At 40.7% G+C, this 22,183-nt stretch overlaps 1 protein-coding gene across 1 annotated transcript in view; it reads left to right on the plus strand.

Moving 5' to 3' along the window:
* Positions 1-9,504, plus strand: part of BUB1B (BUB1 mitotic checkpoint serine/threonine kinase B) — a 74,863-nt gene extending 65,359 nt beyond the window's left edge. The window contains exons 17-23 of the mRNA XM_014534776.1: positions 183-323; positions 860-960; positions 1,769-1,918; positions 3,126-3,268; positions 6,246-6,417; positions 7,425-7,531; positions 8,957-9,504. Of these exons, the coding sequence (XP_014390262.1) occupies positions 183-323; positions 860-960; positions 1,769-1,918; positions 3,126-3,268; positions 6,246-6,417; positions 7,425-7,531; positions 8,957-9,188 (1,046 nt within the window). The 3' untranslated portion in view covers positions 9,189-9,504. The remainder of the gene's footprint in view (positions 1-182; positions 324-859; positions 961-1,768; positions 1,919-3,125; positions 3,269-6,245; positions 6,418-7,424; positions 7,532-8,956) is intronic.
* The last annotated feature ends 12,679 nt before the right edge of the window (positions 9,505-22,183 follow it).

The raw sequence follows: 22,183 nt of genomic DNA on the forward strand, positions 1-22,183 counted from the left end.
GAATTTCATGAATTTCATGAATTTCATGCACTGGGCCTCTAGTAATATCATAAAGACTTGAGATAGATGAGTTTTGTTAGGTTAGCAGTATTGATCATGCAATCTTGTTTTTCCCCTCTGTTATAATACTCATTGTAGGTTTTTTGGGTATGTTTTTTTTACAACTTCTCCTCCTCCCCCAGAAAACCCCATTCAGTCACCCTGGTGTTCACAGTATCGCAGACTACTACTGAAATCCCAACCAGAGCTGAGTGCTTCTGCAGAGTTTTTTGTAGAAGATAGACCAATGCCTAAGTTGGAAATAGAGAAGGAAATTGAACTGGGTAAGTACCATTGAATGCATGTCCTTTTGTGTATGACAGTGTACAAATAAGTGATTATTTTTGTACTTGAGCTTTATGCTTTTGAGCAATAAATATTTCTAGATTACAAGAAACAGAATCATTGATAAGTTCTTGTCCTACTAACAATAGGAGTTCTGTCTTCCTTTCAGTATTTAATAAATGATTTTTTAAAAATATGTTTTTATTTCAGAGAGAGGAAGGGAGAGGGAGAGATAGAAACATCAATGATGAGATATAATCATCTTCAGCTACCTCCTGCATGCCCCCTATTGGGGATCGAGCCTGCAAACTTAGCATGTACCCTGACTGGGAATCGAACTGTGACCTCCTAGTTCCTGGCTCAATGCTCAACCACTGAGCCACACCAGCCTGGCTAACAAATGATTTTGAAGTATTCTAGCTACTACTAAATGACTAATTATAAGGTGCTATTAGCCCTTAAACCAGGAAGTAAAAGCTAGGGGCCCTATATATATTCCAGTGGTTTTTAATTGAAATCAAAACCTTCTCAACAGGTAACGAGGATTATTGCATTAAACAAGAATACCTAATATGTGAAGATTACAAATTATTCTGGGTGACACCAAGAAACTCTGCAGAGTTGACCATAATAAAGGTAGGACTGATTCCTTGTCAGTACAGTTACCTTGTAAATAAAGTGAGTTGAAGCAATAACTGTGTCCCCATGGTACCATCAAATTCTTTGAATAGTCTATAAGCTTCTTATAGGAAAATCACTGATGCTTCAAGAAATCACTCACCATTATATTCCAGGATCAGATATCAAAAATAAGAAGCTATTGTGTAACTCTCTTAATATGTCCAAACATACTCAGTATTCTGTAATTTTATCTTTTTGAGAAAATCTGAAATTTTTTGCCCTGCTCCAGTATTGACAAGTTACATTCTAGACTTCACACACACAATAGTATTTTGAAATTTTCATTCACCACCATCCCAGGGATTCACATTACCTCATTCTTAGATTGGATGCCCACTTAGTTGGATTCCATTTTTTTTTTTTTCTTTCTTGGTTTAAGCCCTCATGCTTTAGTAGCTTCCTGAGAAGGGATGTATGGGATGTAAGTTTTTTGAAATCTTGTATTCTGAAAATTTTATTCCACATCTTTACTTGATTGGTAGTTTGGATATTAGATTTCTTGGTTTAAAACAGTTTATCCTTAGAAATTTTTTATAAATATGTTTTCATTGATTTTTAGAAAGAGGAAAGGAGAGGCAGATGGTCTTGTGGCATAGATTTGATTGCTCTCAGCTCTTTTGTTATAGATTTATGCCTTTCAAAATATCCCTTTACTATTATTTTTTGTTGGGGTATTAGAAGGGCTGGAGGGAATGTTTTTAATCTGCCGACAATAACCATAGATTCTAATTGCTCTTATTTTTAAAATATCATTTCTTACCAGGTATCTTCTCAAACTGTCCCATGGGACTTTTACATCAACCTCAAGTTAAAGGAACGTTTAAATGAGGAGTGTGATTACTTGTGCAGCTATTATCAGTACCAAGACGGCTGTATCGTTTGGCACCAGTATACAAACTGCTTCACCCTTCAGGTTTGCAATAATATAAAAACAATTTCAAGTCCTCACGTAGAGAGATTTGTGTTCCATTTAGCAAAAGAATTTAGTACAAAATTCTTGTTAATCATCTAGAAGTATACCAACTCATTATAAATGAAAAGCATTGATCATTTTCTTTTCCCAAGTTATTTTGACCGAGAACCTCTTTTAACTTATATCAATGTTCAGACATATACAAAAGTAGATAATTGTGTAATGACCCTGTCATCTATGATCATCATCAGCTCATGGTCCCTCTTGTTTTAAATTCCTAGTTGGTTAATTCCAATTTTCCTGTCATCTCTGGTTTTGACACTTGGTCTGTCTCTTCAAATTTTGGTTTTGCCTTTTAGTATTCCTTGTAACTTTTTCTTGATAGCCAATACGATGTACTAGGTAAAAGGAACTGCTATAAAAAGACCTTTAGTAATATGGTGATAAGGTGTGAGGGGAGGAAGGGGGGCATTGTATAGTCCTGTAATTTATATTTTTAGGAGCCTATGTCTCTGTGTTCTGTCCTCCCCTACCCCACCTCCTGGTGTGGAACAGGCTAGCTAGAGTGGGCGGGAGTTCCCTTCCCGGGCCTGGTAGGCTCTGGGTAACTGGTTTCCCATGAGGCGGGCCCTGTTAAGAACAGAGCACTCTGGGCTATTTCACATGGTTTCTTCTCTTCTCCTCCTGCAGAAGCACAAGAGACACTTTTGCCACTATTTACTGTGTGAACCTGGTCTAGCTCCTACAGTAAATGCTCACAAAAGTGTGGATCTTTGCTTACAGATCCTAGAAGAGTTACAGAGCTTTTTACTATGACCCCCACTGGATTATGTTTAGAACCCAACCACAATGAAACATTTTATTCTCTGTAATGTTTTTAAGGTTTTGCTGCATATTTTGACTGTAGTGTGATTTCCCTAAATGGTTGGAATAAGGGTATTTTAAAACTACCATGTATAGAACACCGTTTATGGGCCAGGTTTGTCCTTAATGCTCTTAGTCCATTATTTCATTAAATCCTCACAAACAATCTTACAGGAGAGTAGTAGTGTTAAAACTGGGACAGAGGCCCAACCTACAAAAGAGCCCCCAATTCTAGTAGAGAACAACAAGGAAGAGGACAAAGCAGCAGCCAGCAAGGTATTGAGTATAAGTGCAGTCTCCCTAACTTAAGAGACAGTGAATTTTGTTGTCCTTCTATCTCCAGGATCTTTTTCAACACAGCGAATTGATTACCCATGAAATAACAGTGTTGATTGTTTATAACCTTTTGACAATCGTGGAGAAACTACACAAAGCAGAAATAGTCCATGGTGACTTGAGTCCAAGTACTCTGCTTTTTAGAAACAGGTTGGTCCTTCTCATTCTTTTATGCTTCTCTCAAACATAGATGGTTGCCATTTTCTTTTGCCTTTCAATAAATGCCACAATGACAAACACAGTATATTAAGAAAATATTTGCTACCTAAAAGTCAATAACCATTTAAACAGTCAATAGTTTAAAAGAATTCAAAGGAAAAAAATAACATTTTGGGAATACATTAATTCAGAAAAAAATAATTAACCACTCTGAGTATTATGATGATTTCTGTCAAAAAGAAAATAAAATATGAATATTTGGGGGAATGTAAAGTAGATTGTCCAGTCTTTCTTTGAGTGGGGCCAGTACAAATCTAGTGAGTATGCTAACAAAACCAAAGCACTGCTGCGTTTCAAAAACCAAAGCTTAAGTCAGGCCAAATTAAGGTAATTGCCAAAAGGAATAGGTAAAAACCAGAATACAGATGCAAACTATGCCAAGAAAAGGAGCTTAGTGTTCAAATTAAACCCAGCTTATTAGCCATCAGGTTCAAGGGGCAAGTGGAGAGCAGGAAATAAGAAATAAAGCCCAAATACTAAGAACTGAGAAAATATAGAACACATTAAGGCATGTACAGTAGAATACTACATGGCTATAAAAATGAAGGAAATCTTACCTCTTGTGAAGCATGAATGGACCTGGAGAGTATTATGCTAAGTGAAATAAGCCAACCAAAGAAAGACGGATACCATGTGATCTCACTTACATGTGGAATCTAATGAACAAAATAAACAAAAAATAGAAATAGACTCACAGATACAGAGTACAGACTGACAGCTGTCAAAGGGGAGGGGGGTTGGGAGGCTGGGTGAAAAAGGTGAGGGGATTAAGAAAAGAAAACCCCCCATATATATAACAGACACAACAGTGTGGTGATAGAGGGAAGGGGAGCAGGGCTAGGCAGAGGTAGGCAAAGGGAGAATGAGGATGAAAAGAGACTTGGCTTGGGGCAGTGGGAGCATGATGCAGTGTGCAGATGATGTTTTCTTGAGTTGTACACTTGAAACCTATATGGTTTTGCAAACCAGTGTCACTCCATTATATTTAATTAAAAAATATAGAAAGAACACATTAAAGCATGAACAAGGAAGGCATAGTCCACAGGTTTTGTTTTATGAGAAGGACTAGAGGACCAGCATACCTTTGTAGTGTTTATTGGTCTCATGGTATTTGAGTAAAGCAGTTTGGTTTAAAGATGCTTTGTCTGCCCCAACCCAAAAGCAGCAGTTATTCTTTACATTTCTCCTGATTACTTAATCTGTAAGAGAAGACTCAATTCAACTCTAAATTATAGTTGGTATGGAAATTAAAGGAACCCCCAGTGTATTTTTGCAATTATAACCAAAAGAACTGGAGCATCCCACCTTCTTTCCTGAGATAGCAGAATCCTAAAGCCTTCTCCAGGCATAATACAGCAGGATTTCTCATCCAGGGCACCGGAAGTATTTTGGATAAGATAATTCTTCATGCCAGTCTATTCCAAACATTTTAGGATGTTTTATATCACTATGCTCCCATAACTGCCCCCACCCCATCCAATTAAATACAACTTATATTCCCCCAGCTATTGTGACCACCAGACACCCCCCACCCCCATGTGTTCCCAATGTGAAAACCCCACTGAAAGTTTAGAGGATAATGCTAGAATTCTCAGGTCTACCAAAATTTTAAGCAAAGGGATATTCTAAGCCCTTTAAGGGTTGGGCATTTGTGCACTATGTATTTAGATATCCCTTCTTTTTGTCATGACTTGTCAAATTTGGTAGGAAATTTCATATACATTCAAAAGGATTTAAAGAACCTTTTGAAATCATTTAATGCAGTGCTTATATATATTTTTTGTGATGAAATGAGACCCAAAATAGTGAAATGCCTTGTCCAAGGTAACAGTGGCTAATTAGAGAGTGAGGAGATCTTCCCGCTTCTTTTTATTAACCTAAGAAACATTTTTCCTCTCTCTCCCAAGTTTTAAAATATCTAGAAATTACAATTTTGTGATGGCCAAAACAGTTGCATCATATAAAATGGGAGCAACTAGGTAAAATAGATCGTTCTGTGCTGTAGAAACACATGAGTGGTTTAATCAAAGCCTGTATTTAGGAATAGAGGACCTGCCACCAATGTCAATCAGGATTTGAGGGAACTGAGAAAAGCAGAGAGACAAAGAAACACAAAAATAATCCATTGTTTTCTCTCACATAAATAGTTCCTACATCTCTTTGAATAGTAGCTTTATTGCATGGAATAGGTAAACCCAAGGAAATAAAATTAATTAATGGTGAATTAGTGTTACACAATTGTTTTTTTGTTTGTTTTTTGTTTTAGGAAATAAGGGTTGAAATAAGAGTAAGGTTGAATTTGGTGTTAGTTTAATAGAAAACAGGATAAGTTACAATATAGGTAGCACTTTACAAAAAAAAAAAAAAGTCCTATATTTTCCGTTAAAATCTGGGAGAAAGGAATCTGAATTAAAATGGAAACTTGGAAAATCTAATCTATAGTAATAAACAGAAAGGTTATGACACCTATAAAAGCTTAATTTTCTCCATCATAATTCTCATCAGTGTATAAATCATTGCTGTTCTATGTGTTAATATGTGCAGTGTAAGGCAGAGGCCTGCACTCTACTTTCCGTACTTATGGAAACTTGATAAGTGTTCTGTGGTGACCATGCACTGTGGTTTAGATATGCACTAATACTTGTGTCACTCAACTAGAATCTTGACATTCCCCACTTGCCCACTTGGGTGGATGGACACTGCCACTGCTCCTACAGGTGTATTTTCAAAACTAACCACTGGGGGGAGCTGTTGGCATAGCTAAGACACACCTGCAGTACCTCTTTTTTATCTTTTTCTTTCTTTCTTTTTCTTTCTTTTTTTTTGTTTGTTTTTTGTTTAAGACCAGCTATGCAGCTTCATTCATGGCCTATTTTTTATTATCTCTTTCTCTTAAACCTGGGCTTAGAATCTACGATCCCTATGATTGTGATAAGAACAATCAAGCTTTGAACATAGTGGACTTTTCCTACAGTGTGGACCTTAGAGCACAGCTAGATGTTTTTACCATCAGCGGTTTTCGGACTGTACAGATCCTGGAAGGACAAAAGATCCTGGCTAACTGTTCTTCTCCCTACCAGGTAAGTGTAAAACAAGCCTGAGCAAATATGGAGAGGGTTCTTCATCTCTTTCTTTTCTAGATAAGCTATAAAAGCTAGTGTTTACTGATATTGTCTCTCCTGGAATAGATGACCTAATTTTCAAATATCATCAAATCAAAATATACCATTTTTTTTGTCACAACATTAAAGAATATACACAGGCACATGCAAACCCATGACTAAGTAACCTAAGTGTCAGGGCTATTTCTAGCACTTATCTATGTAGTAAATCATTTTGTGTGATCTCTGTAAAATAAGGATAATCTGCTCTGTATACATAAGAATTATTGTGAGGATTAAATTAAAAAATATACAGGGAACATTAGGACAAATGTAAAGTGTTTTATACATTATATGCACAACCCTTTCTGACTCAGTTTTGGACATATAGCATTTGCTGATTGAATATGTAGCATGAACCTGAATTAGTCATATGGACCACATTTAGATCACAGCTGGAGTCCATGCAAATTCAGTAGATCTACACATTTGAATTTGTCAGTCCAGATATTTTTGTTGCCTTTTGTTCTTAAGGATAGTTCCTAGAGTTGGCTCCATTGACCACTTCTTTGGGGGAGCTTCTCCCTTTACTGTAAGGGTACGGAACAGTCTACTAAAATATATGTCATAAAATAAATTTAACCATTCTAGTATCTTTCAACTTCCTATATAAATAAATTTCCATGAATCCTGGCCGGTGTGGCTCAGTTGGTTGGAGCATTGTCCCGTACACCAAAAGGTGGCGGGTTCGATTCCCACTCAGGGCATATACCTAGGTTGCAGGTTTGATCCCCTATCGGGGTGAGTGTGGGAGACAACCGAATGATGTTTCTCTCTCTCTCTCTGCCTCTCTCCCTCCCTCTCCCACTCTCTCCCTGCCTTCCTTCCTCTCTTCCTCTCTCTAAAAATAAATAAAAATAAATAATTAAATAAATTGCCAAGTAGCAGAGAATTGTTTTAGCTGATGGTGCTTTTTGTGATTTCAGGTAGATCTGTTTGGTATAGCAGATTTAGCACATTTACTATTGTTCAAGGAACACCTACAGGTCTTCTGGGATGGGTCCCTCTGGAAACTTAGCCAAAATATTTCTGAGTAAGTATTGGTGATTTCAGGGTCTTTGCCTGCTCAAATAATTTTCTTTTTCTATTGGGTGCTCTCTCTGCTTTGGCAGCCTTAGTCTTCTTAGTCCCAATGCCATGATTTCATTAATTTCAACAGTTTTTATTTATTAAGTATCAGTGGAGCACCTAGTGCAGGGCAAAGGAATTGGTCATTAAAAACAAGAAACTAAAAAAAAAACAACAAGGAAAAAAAACAAGAAACTACTCAGACTTCAGGACATCATTCTGGACCTAGATGTATCATGCAGACTGCAATTGTAGTATTGAGCCTCTTAGTTAGAAATGTTAGTAGAAACATTTCATGAGAATAATTTTCTAACCAATTGGTGTTAGTGTTATACCCCTTTTTAATAGCTTTTGTTATCAAAAGTTAATAACCATTTCTTGAAGATAGTTAAATTTCTAAATTATATACTAATTGTAGGCTATTATTTATTTAGTGAATGGGTGGAACCAAAGCAGAGAACTGAATCTCCTTGGTGAAAAAGTAAATGCTCTTTTAATAAGAGCTGCTTGGTCTCAGAACTTTAGTACTCTCTCAAGCCTGATTATGAAACTTATTAAATATCCCATGTTTCACTTTAGTTTATCAGAGCTAATAACTTCACAGAATAAGTTTACCAAGGTATCACTGGTACATTCTTTGGTTTTAAAAAAATCAGTGTTGAAGACTTAACACCCTTCTCCTCCATTCCCCATTCCCAACAATTGAATTGCATTTTTTTCTTTATTTAACTTAGAATTTGATCAATCTTATTTGCCTCCAACATGTACTTTAAAAATAGGCTTGAAATATAACGCAAGATACATAGGATAGATTCAGGTACCTCCAGTTGTTTATGATCCTAGGTGGGTCTAACACAAACAGAAACAGGTGGGGTCGGTTGGGATTTCCTAATAGCTCTGCCTTATACAATAGTGGCAGCTTCTCTGATTTGGGGGGAAAAAGTACAAACATCATAGACTAAGCAGCAGTTACTTCAGTCAAGCTTAGGATTCTCAGAGGATTGTGAAGATAATAAACCACTAGGCAGGGGGAGAGGTTCTATAGTCTTTCTAATGACCTAGACTTTAGGAAAGTTAGAGTAGAGGAGACAAAATTCATTTTTCTTCTATTTGTAGAAGAGAAGTGCTACATCTTAGTACACAGAGGAAATTTAATAGATTTAGATGAGAGACTTTTTAAGAGCATTGTATTATGGCTTTTCCCACTATGATAGTCTTTTTAAGTTTCACCTTGGACTTCCAAAGTACTATTTGAATGATCTCTAACTCTAGAGTTCTAGGCATTACCTTAAATCATATGGTACATAAATGTACCACTGAGTTAAACACAGAAACAGTTTTAACTTTTACATGCCTAATATTGACAGAAATGGTTTTTATATATTTTTAGGCTAAAAGATGGTGAATTGTGGAATAAATTCTTTGTGCGGATTCTGAATGCCAGTGATGAGTCCACAGTGTCTGTTCTGAGGGAACTTGCAGCAGAAATGAATGGGGTGTTTGACACCACATTCTACAGTCACCTGAACAAAGCTTTATGGAAGGTAGGGAAGTTAATTGGTCCTGGGGCTTTGCTCTTCCAGCAAGATAGGCAGTCAAGTCTCTCACAGGTTCCTGCCTAAAACCACTGGTTCTGCTGTAGAACACTAGACCTGTCTATGCTATAATGTACTCTAGGATGCATTTAGATACACTACCAACACTTTCTACTTTTTGGTAGTGGTGTACTAGGTAACTGGCGGTTTTTTTACACAGCAATGTACCTACTCTTCTTGTCAAACTTTAACAAAGAACTGTTTTGTTCTAAATGGACTCCATGTGAATGGGTACCTTGTTGTCGTTCATTGCATTTGTCTCTACTTTTTCCTTTCATAATTTGTGATGTGTGCCCTTCTGATCACTGTGTATTTTGTAAATAATAAAATAGTATTTGTTAAATTTGTGCTTCTAACATCTCATCTACTTTTGCCAACTAAGATAATAAATGGCTTGGTTTTGTAGACAGGAGCTGTTTTACCATGGAAATGTATATATCCTAGATTTGGAACTGTTATGATAGGTTCATAACAAGACAGTAGCCAACCATTCCTTTAGGTCAGTGGTTCTCAACCTTCCTAATGCCGCGACCCTTTAATACAGTTCCTCATGTTGTGGTGACCCCCAATTTCATTGTTACAAATTGAACATAATTAAAGCATAGTGATTAATCACAAAAACAATATGTAATTATATATGTGTTTTCCGATGGTCTTAGGCAACCCCAGTGGAATGGTCGTTCAACCCCCAAAGGGGTTGCAACCCACAGGTTGAGAACCACTGCTTTAGGTGTTCCTGACCTTTCACTAAGTGGTCTAAATTGAAAAGTAGATAAAATGATTTACACAAGGCCCAATTTTCTTACCTTTCAAGTGGCAATATTATTTTTTCAATATATCTTAATTAGAGGCCCGGCCTGTGGGATTGGGCCAAAACCAGCTCTCTGACATTCCCTGTAAAGTCCTGGATTGCAAGAGGGCGCAGTCCAGCCCAAGGGACCCCACCGGTGCACAATCGGGGCTGGGGAGGGACACGGGAGATTGGCCAGCCCAGGAGGAACTGTGGGAGGGCTCAGTCCCAATTGGCCGGACCCCAGCAGCAAGCTAACCTACTAGTCAGAGCGTCTGCTCCTTGGTGGTCAGCATACGTCATAGCGAGCGGTTGAGTGGCCTTAGCATATCATTAGCATATTATGCTTTGATTGGTTGAACAGACGACCAGACACTTAGCATATTAGGCTTTTATTATATAGGACGTTTTAATTTTTACCCACCAAGCCCCTTTGTCTGTTTATATAATCTAGTGGTGGTGTTGCTACTGGGCCTCTTGATTGTGACAGTGGCTATTAGAAAGGAAAAGGAAAGGTTTGCAATGTGGTTTAGCAACCCTTTAGAAATGGAATAATCATCATTGTGTTACATACAGAATGACTTGGTGGAAGCTTGAAGGAATAGAAGATTTTGTTGTTTAGAAGATTTGAAGAGGCAGAGGTCAGAATAAAAAAATAAAATAACTTGAAGTATGGAATAATTTGTAAGAGAATAGTTCTAGATGAAGTAGTGAACCCCCAAATGGAAGCATGAGCTACACCTGGCCTTGGTGATAGGGGAAAAAATTAGTATAAAAGGGCACTGAAAATTATCTATTTCATATCTAAACATCAAAATTACCAAATATAATTCCATGCAGATGCCTGATATTTTTTAAAGCTCTAGTTGTCACTGTTACTGCTGTGACAGTGAAGATTGCTGGAAAGTAGAAAATTCTTAATATATCTCAACTAAAAATATTTAAGCATATATAGTAGAAGCACTGAAACATGACTTGGATCTAGAAGATCCAAGTTAGAAATTCTTGCTCTTATCCAAAATAACATTTTCATGTTTCCTTCGCATACAACTGATGATGTAAAGTTACTTATCTGTATCTTCTATGTAATTGAGCCCTTCAGCGCCTCTTCTTTCCTCATTGTTCCATCTACTGCTTTGCCCAAAGTGATTACTCTGAGGTTGGACAATAAACTTAGATTCTTTCGTAGCATAAGCTTAGCCTCAGTCCAGTGAATTCTTCAGCAGCTTGACAGCATGGCTGACAAACCACTGCATTCTGGAGAAAGTCCACTTAGAGGAGAGGAGGAGACTCTGAGGAAGTTACTTACTAGAGAACTTGCAACTGTTTTGCCACCTCTCCCTCCATTTCCCATCCCCTCCAACTCCAGGCCTTCTTTGTAAAGGAGAGAAAACAGTATCTGATCAGTTAGGACATCTTAGCATAAGCATAAAACCGCAAAGCGGGCACATTTTCATTTCTCTTATATTTTATGCTTGTTTGTCTTGGGAGAAAGAAGCCTGTGATTTTTGGCAGAAGGTTCAAATCTTATTTCTTGTCTCACTAAGGCAAGGATAGCATAATGAGGATTTGGAAGAAAAAAAAACAGCTGAAAAGACAGGATTCTCACTTTTGTTTGAGGCGAGGCCATGGAATATATTGTGCCTCACCATTCACAAAGTGTGCACCCACTAATCTTCTACCACCTTGAAAGCCTGTGTCCTCCTGTGCCGGTGTATAAGAACCTTCCAGTTACAGTGCTCTAACTAATGCCAGGCCTGAGTGGAAATAAAACGGTTTCCTATAACAGCTGGACTTTAGACTGTGAGTTGAGCTCTTACCTCAAGGATGATAAGAAGCCTTTCAGATGGTTAACACAGGCTCTTTGAAATGAATCTCCTGATTGTATTTAGGCTAAAGTTTTTAAGCAAAGAAGTGCTTCTTTTCTGTTACATCTGAAAATGAGGAATTATTCATCCAACTCTTTCTAATATGTTAAAATTTGCTTCCAATCTACATCCTAAAGTTAAGACTTGTGAGAAAGACACATTAAAAAATTTTTTTAATATAACAAACTTCAACCTTAATGAGGTTCATGGTTCCACCACAGACGTGAGAAGCCACGACTAGAATAGGATGGAGGTGGCATTCAGATCAGTGTGGGGAGGTGGATTAGCTCCTCACTGCTGTGGAAGCAGTGGATTGGAGATTGAGCTCTATCATCAGTGCCACCACTAGTGTGTGCAGTGCCTCCTTACGAATTGGAGGAGGGCCCTTCCTCTAGTGCAGTGGTTCTCAACCTTCCTAATGCTGCGACCCTTTACTACAGTTCCTCATGTTGTGGTGACCCCCAATTTCATTGTTACAAATTGAACATAATTAAAGCATAGTGATTAATCACAAAAACAATATGTAATTATATATGTGTTTTCCAATGGTCTTAGGCGACCCCTGTGAAAGGGTCGTTTGACCCCCAAAGGGGTTGCGACCCACAGGTTGAGAACCGCTGCTCTAGTGGGCTCTGCCTCTCAGTGCCCTGTTGCTTGGCTGATTTCAGCCCCTGCTCAGCCTGGTGCCCTTGTGCAATGAGTAAGTTGCATGGCTATGTACTGTGGCCTTTGCCTGTTTTACTGCTTACCCACAAAACAATTTTAGATAGATCAAAAATGTTAGTATAAAAAATGAAAATATAAAATACTAAATGACTTCGTAATCTTGTCTGTGTAACATAAAACTAAGATATAAACAAGAAGATTGCTGTATTACTATAGTAGGTAAACAAAATCTAACATGGCCACTTATCTCTCCCCTCAGAAACAAGAAAAACACGCCATAAATTCAAAGCAGGAAAAACTACTTAAAACATATACTAGCGTCATCTTTCACTTGGATTATCTCAAGGTCTCATAACTGTCTCAGTATTTCCCCCACCTACCTCCAGTCATATAGGAACCTTCCAGTAGCTTTCCCTCTCACAGCATATCTAAAGACCTATCACCCTGACAAGACCCTACCAGATCTGACCTCGCTGTTTCCTGACCTCTGTCCTGACTCCTGGTTTCCTTGTTCACTCCACTCCAGTCTGCCCAGCTGCTTGCTGCTCCTCAAACATGCCAACTAGTTTCTCTCTTTATTGCCTGTTTGCTTTGCCATTTCTCCTGCCTGGAATGTCCTCTTCCTGGGTTTTCACATTAATTACTCCCTTATTTCCCTTCATGTGTCTTCTCAAATACCCATTTTATCAGAAGTCTTCCCTGGCCATTCTGTACAAAACAGCATCCCCCAGACTCACTGCTATCACCTTCTACCCTTCTTTACTCTCTATACTAGTATATATTTCTTTTCTTGTATCCCACTACAATCAAACCTCATTTCTCGAATGTCTCCCATCTCGAACAATTCGGTTCTCAACCAAGTTAACAGACAAAAATGTCTTGGTTGTTCACCAAAACTTCAGTTTTCAACCTGACAACCTTTTCATGCTGATACCTCAGCATGACAAAAAGCATCAAGCTTTTTGGAGAGAGTGCTTTTGTTGCAGGTGATTAGCACTATTTTAAAACATAAAGAGGCCATCAAGAGTGCTAATGTTGCTATGGGTCTGAAAGTGCTCACAAAACAGCAATCACAGGCAATTGAATAGGTAGAAAAACTTGTTGATTGGATAAAGGTAAAGCAGTTAGCCGGTGATAGCATTTCGCAGGCAGTGATATATGAAAAATTTCTTTAAGGCTAGTAGAGAATGGTTCTATAAATTCAAGAAGTGTTTAAGAAAAGACATATCTAAACTAATAAAAGGGTAATATGCTAATTAGACCAGATGTCCTTCTGGACAAAGCCACAGTGGCGGGGGCCAAGGCAGAGGAGGTTAGGGGCTATCAGGCCGTCAGGGGAGCAGTTAGGGAGCAACCAGGCAGCCAGACAGGCGAGCAGTTAGGAGCCAGCAGTCCTGGATTGTGAGAGGTTTAGGCCCGATCCTGCAGGGCCTAAACCGGCACTCAGACATCCCCTGAGGGGTCCCCGATTGGAGAGAGTGCAGGCCCGGCTGAGGGACCCGGCCCCGTGCACGAATTTTGTGCACCGGGCCTCTAGTACTGTATATAAGAAAGGTTTAAAATAGAATCAAGTGGGGGTCTGGAATGGATTAATTCAATTTACATTATTTCTAATGATTCAGTTTTATAACAAATTGTTTCTCAGCCTTCTGAAACGAATTAAGTTCTAGCAACAAGGTTCCACTGTACTAGAATTTAAGCTCCTAAGGACAGGGATTTTGTTTCCTGTAAAAATGCAACATAAACCTGAAATTTTCATCATTCACATAGTAAATAGTTGAAAATTGTGTTTGAGGATGAGAACAAATTTAGTACATTATTGGGTGATTTGGCTGTTTTTATTAAGTTTAAATATTTCCTTCAGTTGATAAAGTTTCCTAATATTTATCTTAAAGAAAACTTGGCACAGGTGGTCAAAGATAAAGCACTGTTTGTAATCGTTCATTGTCCTCCCTGCTTCTAAGGCTCATTATCCCAAAAGGATAATCAATGTGACAGATCTGGGGAAAATAGGAGTCCTGGAACTAATACAGAAATGTCAGGCCGTTTTGGAGTTTTTTGTAGACTAGGGGTGCCTTGGCATTGCTACTGGAGGCCAGTCTTCCAATTTGGCATTGAGCCCATAGAGATGGCAGAGCCTGAGTTAGGCTTTGAAAGATGAGTTGCAGGCATTTTCAGCTTATGTTTTTAAAAAAGCTGAGGGGGAAAAGTTATTGCCTTTAGGGAGAGTGTATAGTAGTGGAGAGAGGAAAGAATGAAGGCTTTTACTTTTCAATTTGTACATTTCTGCACATGTTATGTGTATTACTTTTGTTTTATGTCTATAGGATAATCCAGGCTAAGAAATTATGGGCCATGGTTTTGTCATTTTTTTCCCTTATCTACATTTTAAAAATAAAGGAAAGCCTAGTGAGTGTTAGTTTTTTGTTTTGTTTTTTTATGGGAAATGTAGGACTCTTTATTATCCAACTATAAAATTAAGATTAATTTGGAATTAAAATGAGAAACTGAAAATAATTTTAAATAACTGAAGATGATATTTCTAAACTTTTCTTTTTAGTATGCTAAAAATTCATATGTGTTCAAATGTTTTGTAATGTTTCTATTCAAGATATGCTTTGTAAAATTACCATCTTCCTACTATTACAACTTCCTATGTCTGTGAAGGGATTGAATTATATAAAGCTCAACTTTTTTTTCAAAACAAATATATTTTTTGGCTTTCATATAAAAACTTGACATTGTATGATTAAGAAAGGAACAAACAATGATGAACTTAGGCTAAACTTCTATAAACATCCTTTTTCCCATCAGAGCATACTGCTTTAAGTAATCTTGTTCTTGTACAGGCTCCTGTGGCAAACTTGGCTGCTAAACATTATTGTCCCATAAGTTCAGATTTCTCTCCACGGGAAATAGTGGTTGCCCAATCAAACTGCTAGTTTTCAAACCCCATGTGAGCAAAGGACTGTGTGTCTTTTAACTTTATATACTCGCAGAAATTAGCACATAGCTCTCAAAAATAAGTAGTGAATTTAAATGTTGGAAACGTACAGCAATGAGTTTTTAAAAATGTATATTAGAGCCTTGGGGAGGATGGAGGGTGGAATCTATCCTAGGCTCTAAATGTGCCTGGTATGGCAATGTCACTTTCATATCTCTTGTGTCACTTCATGTATGTTTCTTTAACCTTCAGTTGTCATTGGCTGCTGACCTTACGTCGTGCTACACTTTATTGTCCTGTTTACTCTTTTCAGAATTAAATATTTTCACAGATTTACTTATTCCATCAAAATGTGTACTTCATTTCCCATGTATGTTTAATTCAGCCTCACATTTATTTGAAACCGTTATATGAATCAGTGTATGCTGCAGTTTCAAAGTGGTTTAATCTCACTGGCCTGGTCATGTGATGCATTTTATTTAATTGCTTCAGTCCTGCAATTAGCAAAGTGAGGATGGCATTTCATAAAAACAGATACCCATTAAAATCTGTGAACAAAAGGATGAATATACATTTACTTGTGTGTTTTTTCTTTATTTTCTTTTCCCATCACCATTTATTCCCCCATACCCTCTTCCCATTTACTTGTGTGATTTTGCATTTTTTAAACAAAATTGTAAAAGAAATTTGGTAACACTAGAATAAAGTAATAAAAATATTGAAAAGCATGACACATGAAGATTGGATCATTTAAGGAAATGGAGAGTGAAGGATGAGTGTGTATGTGGTACAGTGAGTCAGGGAGTCCCCGTGAATCCAGGGGGTCAGGTGGGCAGAAACGTGAGCTGGGCAGAGTAGACAAAAGTTACCTAGCATTGGGGGGAGGGACTCCAGGTCAGCTGTGCCCTGTCATTGAACAGATAAAAAGGCCATTGGCTCAGGACTCCCCCAGTCAGGCACATCCCACCCTGTGGGCCAGTGGTCAAGGTTCCACGTTGTGTAGACCACTGGTGCAGCCCATAACGCCTACCTTAAGCATTCCCTACCACATAATTAGTTGCCTAGGAAAGGTACGTGTACATGCCTTACCTCTAACTCAAATAGGCTCTTTGGGAGAAGATCTGTGTCTTTTTATACCTAGTTATAACTTGCATGTAGTGCTCACATTATAGGACATCAACTTCACAGGCCTAGGACCTCCTAGAACCTCCTCCATATTGAGGTGCCTCCCTGTCTATAGTACCAAACCAAACACTAGCATGGTGGTTACAAATGCTCTCTAGAAACCAAAATGCCTGGGTTTGAATCCTGGTTGTGTGGCATTGAACAAGTTACTTCCTTTCTGAGCCAATCTTCCTGTATAAAAGGAACCTGAGTGCCTAGTTTACAGGGTATGGAGAACTAAAGCTTTTAGTACAGATACTTGTAGATGCTTGTACTGATTTAGTTCTAAAGTTTAAATGGTCTAAAGTTCTCTGGAAACCTCTCAAGTACATTGGGATCCCAGTTAGTTGATTGGAGCCTCACTGTCTTGGATTAATTTACAGTACAGAGTATAGCGAAATCTGTAACATAATGAAGATAAATGAAAGAAATGTATTCTGTAACTCTAAGGATAAGGGAAAACAATTTGTTTCTGTTGGGAGTTACCTTAAGGGAACCAAATATTTGTACAGTCCCAAGACAGTCTCAAGATCAGTCAAATACCGAGCTATCAGGAAGGTCCATCTGGTCCCCAATCCTTAGTCTCAAGATCATTTCAACCCAAAGCGTCTCTGGCTTACAGCCTCTGCTGCTTCTGTGCCAAGTTCAGAACACAGGAATCTTGAAAAGACGGCCCCTGGTCCAGTTGCTCTGATGGCTCGGGCTGAGTCTTGCTGCTCACATTGGTGGGAAGCAAGCTGCAGGTCCCTTCTCTAGCCACCTACAGACAGACACATCTTACTCCTCTCCTCTTTCTCCCTGTCCCATATCAGAGGAACAAATTTCTGGCTTGGGGAGCAGGTCCTACTCAAGCCAAGATACTTAGTCTTCCTGAGACTTCCTTGTAGAGCTTGGAGCTATTTCCACTTTCTGCTCGGCTCCATCCCTGTCCTGAGCCAATGGGTGGAAGGTGACGACTGCGTAATGGGAAAGGGGAGGCACAGGAAGCCCTGTCGACTTGATCCAGTAACTGGAAAGCCTCATACCGTCCGTCTGCTCCTCACCAGCTGCTGGGTCTGGGCAGGTCGGTCTGCCGTGTTCAAACCAGTGCTGATGGTTCCTACCCCAAACGGTTGTGAGAATTAAAAACATGATATGGTGCCCTGGCCGGTGTGGGTAAGTGGTTAGAGTGTCGATCTGCGCACCAAAGTGTCATGGATTCGATTCCCATCAGGGTATCCATGTTCGAGCCCCGGCCCTGGTGCATGCAGGAAGCAATCGGTCTCTCTCTCTCTCTCTCTCTCCATATATACTGTATATTCTATCCTATATAATAAAGTGGTAATATGCAAATTAATCCTCACACCCTCACAAGATGGCTGCCTACAACCAGGCCAGCAGGGGGGTTAGTGAGGGACGACCAAATGACTGAACAAGCAGGCTGCGTGGGGCAACCAGGCTGGCAGGGGGGCAGGGGGGCATGAGGGGTGACCAGGCCCAGTGAGGGGGAGGCAGTTAAGGGCAGTCAGGCCAGCACGCAGAGGCAGTGAGGGGCGATCAGGCCAGAACAGGGGGCAGTTAGGGGCAACCAGGCAAGTGAGCAATTAGGAGCCAGCGGTCCAGGATTGTGAGAGGGATGTCCAACTGCCGGTTTAGGCCCGATCATCAACCGGCAGTCGGACATCCCCCAAGGGGTCTCGGATTGGAGACAGTGCAGGCTGGGCTGAAGGGGCACCCCCACCCCCAGCACAAATTTCATGCACTGGGCCTCTAGTATATATAACGAGTTATATATACTATAGTTATATATAACTATAGCATATAGTTATATATATATATATGTAGTAACTATATATACTAGAGGCCCAGTGCATGAAATCATGCGTGGGTAGGGTCCCTAGGCCTAGCCTGCAATCAGGGCCATCTTCCACCCGCTCACCAGTCCCCAGTCCCGCCCCGCTGCCACCCACCCTGGTTCCCTGTTCGCCATCCAGCGATTGGAGCCTGCGGGATTGGGGGGGAGGGACCGAGAGGTGGTCAATGCACCTCATAGCGACTGGTCAAGCAGTCGTTCTGGTTGTTACGCCATTATGATCGCTGGGCTTTTTATTATATAGGAGATATATATATTAGTGTGATACACACACACTAGAGGCCTGGTGCACGAAATTCGTGCATGGGTGGGAGGGTCCCTCAGTCTGGCCTGTGCTCTCTCCAATCTGGGACCCCTCGGGGGATGTCCAACTGCTAGTTTAGGCCCGATCCCCACAGTTGGACACCCCTCCCACAATCCAGGACCGCTGGCTCCTAACCACCTGCCTGCCTGCCTGATCACCCCTAACCACTGTGCCTGCCTGCCTGATCACCCCTAACTGCTCTCCCCTGCTGGTCTGATTAACCCTTATGCAGCGCCAGCACAGCCAGGTTTGGTGAGCCTGAGAGGGGGCGGTGAAGGATTAAGAAAAGACAGACAAGAAAAGAAAGCTGGGGCTGTGTGGGATGCTGCTCTCTCTGATGGAGAGGCAGCGCCAAGGTCTGCAAGCCAAATCTTTATTTTATAGCCAGATTCCACGAGGCAAAGTAAGGGCGTGGTTACAATGTTCTCCTGGGTTTTGAATCTACTCAATTACATGCACCTGATCAATTTGTTTACTTGCTGCACCTCCCGCAGCTTATATCACTTAGCCACGTGGGACCACAGGTTCAGACCATAACTTGTCCAAACACTGTAGCTGCTCTCCACAGCCCCTAACTGCTCTTTCCTGCCGGCCTGATCACTCCTAACCACCTCTGCCTCGGCCCCTGCCACCGTGGCTTTGTCTGGAAGGATGTATGGAAGATGTCCTGTCTAATTAGCATATTGCCCTTTTATTAGTACAGATGTATATATCTGCCCCTCCTCCCTTTCTCCCTTCCACTCTCTAAAAATCAATGAAAAAAATGTCCTCAGGCGAGGATTAATACACAAAAAAAATATTATGGTTGCCAAACATGAAAGTTTCCTGGCTCATAGCAAGCAGCAGAGTCCTGTCTATCTCCTCAGCAGCCAGCCCAGAGCTGGGCACATGGGAGGCAGGTGGAACTGGTGTAATCCATTGTGAAATCTAAACACTATTGAAATGCCTACCATTGTTATTTAGTCAGGCTTCCAGCTGCTACCTGTTGACGCCTTAATTTAACGTGTCCATTTACCAGAAAATATCTCTAAATGTGTCAAAGAAGGTTAGCCAATAAATATTTATTAAGCTCTACTAGAGCTCCAGTAAGGATGTAAAGAAATATAAGGCATGCTTACTCCCTTCAGGAAGCTTATAATTTAGAGAAACAGGATATTACAGGTTAAAAGCCAAGACAATAAAGAAAAGTAGGTCAAAGGACATCTCAAAGTAAGCCATGACCAGAAGCCGAAGGAGAGGAGCAGGTGTGTCAGGACACTCAGCGGGATTGAGGGCCAACTGGGTTGGGGTGTCCTGGAAGCCATCGTGCTGTGACAGGGTTTGGAGGTGGTTTACATTAGGTCGTCTTCACCTGCGCATAAAAAAAAAAATCAGAAAAAATATCCAAAATACTATAAGGCAGTGGTTCTCAACCTTGGCTGCACATTAGAATCACCTGGGAATCTTTTTAAAATCCTGATTTCTGGGCCTCATCCTCCGGAAAGTCTGTTTCGATTTTAAAAAGATTCCCAGGTGATTCTAATGTGCAGCCAAGGTTGAGAACCACTGCTATAAGGAGTAAGAACATCTGTTTCACATAATAATGAGCCTGGCGTTCAGCTCAGGAAGAACCCAGTTTCCACCTGTCTGTCCTGCCATGTTCAGCATATTGGTTTGCCTTCAGACTGGTCCCCTTAGGGAACCACAGTTCCAAGCTCAACAACTTGGAGTAGCACAAGAAAACTTTCCAAAAACCCTCCCAGCAAATTTCCCCTCCTTTCTTGGCCATATTGTCACATGCCCTGACTAAAGGAAGGGAATTACCAAAATTGGTCCAAACTAATTAAGATTCACCCCCGGGACTGGTGTTGGGGGCCCTTCCCTGAGTACACAGGAAGGGGAAGAATGTACATCCTAATACACTGGGTTTCTTCCAGCAAGTAAGGGAGATGAGACTGCTTTAGTGAGACAACCAGTAGTGTCTGCTGCATGGGTGCTGTTGGGAAGGAAAAGGGATTTGGTGGCAAAACAGCACCTTGGCCCTAGCCGGTTTGGCTTAGTGATTAGAGCGTTGGCCTCTGGACTGAAGGGTCATGGATTCTGTTCCGGTCAAAGGCACGTACCTTACCTCAGTTGCAAGCTCGATCCTGTCCTAGTCGAGGTGCATGTGGGAGGCAAGCAATTGTGTGTCTCTCACATGCATGTTTTTCTCTGTCTCTCCCCCTCTCTCCCATTCTCTCTAGAATCAATGAAAAAATATATCCTCTGATGAGGATTAACATCAACAAAAGAATAGCATCCTGGACTCTGAAACGGATTCTAAACCCCTGTCCTGTTAGTGACCTGAGCAAGTGGGTTAACTTCAGGAAGCCTTAGATTCCTCATTTCTGAACCAGGATAATAGTTCCTACCTAGATTGTAAATTACATGAGGACAGGGACTTGAGCTTTGTACCTAGCAAGTACTCAATCCAATCCATTCATTGAATGGATTCATTAATTGGGTTAGTTGAGGATTTAATGAGTTAATGTATGGTAAGGGCTTAGCATAGTACATAGCCTATGTGTTCAAGAAAGTTAGCTTTGCCCTTGCCGGTTTGGCTCAGTGGATAGAGCATCAGCCTGCGGACTGAGGGGTCCCGGGTTCGATTCTGGTCAAGGGCATGTACCTTGGTTGCCAGCGCATCCCCAGTGGGAGGTGTGCAGGAGGCAGCTGATCGATGTTTCTCTCTCATCGACGTTTCTGACTCCATCCCTCTTCCTTCCTCTCTGTGAAAAATCAATAAAATATATTTAAAAAAAAAAGAAAGAAAGTTAGCTTTTAGCCAGTCATTGTAGAGACATCAGGAACCCTCCACCTATGTCCATTCGCTGCTTTGTAGCACCTGTGCTGCCAGATTATCGCTAGTCCTTGCTCATGCGAACGGAGACATGTTAAGGAGACTGCTCCTGGTGGACTAGGGCTGGGATGGCAAAGACCCTCACATCCTCTGCTGAAAAGAGGACACAATTGTGATCCAGCCCCTGGGACTCTGCTGTGTGTAACTCTGCTCTGACCAGTTTCTGAGCCGCCCTCACATTGCTATTAATACCTCAGGGTCAAACTCCTGAAGTGCCTGGGACCAGCCTAGCAGACATGGATGCCGATTTCACCTTTCTTTTTCACTCCGTCTCAGCGACAGCCTAGCCAGTTTCTGCTAGTCCCACCTTTCCCGTGCTCTGACAGAAATGGGTCAACCCGCCCATAGAGGCTGCTCCCAGGACAGGCTGACCCCTCGGAAAGGCCTGCTCCCAGCCACCGAACTGGGCGTGAGTGCTGACTCCCTCCTGAAGTCTAAAGGCCCGCGCTGCCCCACAGGGATGAAAGCCATCGGAGGCAGCACTCAGCCCATCGGAGCAGGTGTGGTCAGACCCCAACTGTGGGCTCCCTTCAGGCCTCTGTGCGGTGTCACCCAC

This window comes from Myotis brandtii, unplaced genomic scaffold (assembly GCF_000412655.1).
Source record: "Myotis brandtii unplaced genomic scaffold, ASM41265v1 scaffold133, whole genome shotgun sequence".
Lineage (NCBI taxonomy): Eukaryota > Metazoa > Chordata > Mammalia > Chiroptera > Vespertilionidae > Myotis > Myotis brandtii.